At 34.8% G+C, this 1,289-nt stretch overlaps 1 protein-coding gene across 1 annotated transcript in view; it reads left to right on the forward strand.

Annotated features, from left to right (window-relative positions):
* The first annotated feature begins 309 nt into the window (after positions 1 to 309).
* The window catches only part of LOC122808342 (deoxyribonuclease-2-beta-like), a 108,219-nt gene continuing 107,239 nt past the window's right edge, over positions 310 to 1,289 (forward strand). The window contains exon 1 of the mRNA XM_044079309.1: positions 310 to 690. Within this exon, the coding sequence (XP_043935244.1) occupies positions 581 to 690 (110 nt within the window). The 5' untranslated portion in view covers positions 310 to 580. The remainder of the gene's footprint in view (positions 691 to 1,289) is intronic.

Here is a 1,289-nt window from a genome sequence, read left to right on the forward strand (position 1 = left end):
AAATGCATTGCAAAAAAGTGTGAAGGACAGTTGATGGCTATGTCCAAAGCTCTTCTGTTTTATAACCACTTCTATTTGTTAATTTAGCAGTTTCACTAACAGTGCTCAAGAACTGCATAACAAAGGCAGACTAATAATAAGCAAGTTAACATCTGGCATTCATTGCTTCCTGTTTCATTATAAAAGCTCTCTGTGATACAAGTGATTTATTCTGGGAAAAAACTACTAAGCTTCATTTCAGAAGTTTCCTATGTAGGTCATATCCAGTGCTAGAATTTTCTGAGCTGTGCTGTCGTAATTCAGAACAAATGAGCTGACATGAATGGAAAGTATTATATCCTTTTTTCATTTGGTTTACACTATTCAGCACACTATTCTGTGCTTTATATATGTTCTTTGTGAAATGCCCAGCAGAACATGCCTGTGTGCAAAACAGAAATACTTTAATGGGGATTTCTTTTGTACATGCAGCTTGAAAAGAGTTGCATGAGCAGTACACCAGAATGAGCTGTTTGTTGATGGAATCACACCTGTAATACAAACGTAACGTACCTGTGAAGGTTAATCTACACTGACGAGAATGCCTCCAAATCATTGGTGCTTTAATCTGATTGAAATTATACTTTTCCTGGTCCCTGTGAAGACTGCTTTCAGCTCCTGCAGAAATGAAACAGGTCATCCTGTTGACTGGTAGGTGAACAAATATGTTTACAAAAAACAAAAAAAAAATAATACTTTACAGCACATAAAGCTTTTTTTTATTTTCATCTATGTCATATTCATTTTTCGCATACTGTTTCAGTGGTTAAAATCTCTTTATGATAGCATCAGAGGTCATGTCTCACCTCTGGGAGTTATTTGTGTGGAATTTTGCATGCTGTCTCATTCTTTGCATGAGTTTTGTCTGGATGTTCTGGCTTCTTCCCACCTTACAAAAAACAGGTTTCTTAGTGAATGTAGGTGCTATATATATTTAAGGGATTTGGTCCTGCCCTTGTGGCTAAAAAAGGTCTTAGAACAATTATTTCACTTGTCCTGCTAACAAATTAACAAATTAAATTAAATTCACTCAGACTAGCTTAGCAGTCAAAATCTCATATTCCAGGAGCTCTGCTATTCATTTTATAATGGAAAGGACTATAGCACGCAGTTAAGTGTCATACGTTAGACACGCTCATTCCACAGATGACTGATTGTTAGATATCTATCTGTATATTCATATGTAATGTGCTTTTGATAAAATATTTTCCATTTTTAATTCCTATATGCATTACTTAATAATTACATTT

This window comes from Protopterus annectens, chromosome 8.part0, assembly GCF_019279795.1.
Source record: "Protopterus annectens isolate FY-2018-M chromosome 8.part0, PAN1.0, whole genome shotgun sequence".
NCBI lineage: Eukaryota > Metazoa > Chordata > Ceratodontiformes > Protopteridae > Protopterus > Protopterus annectens.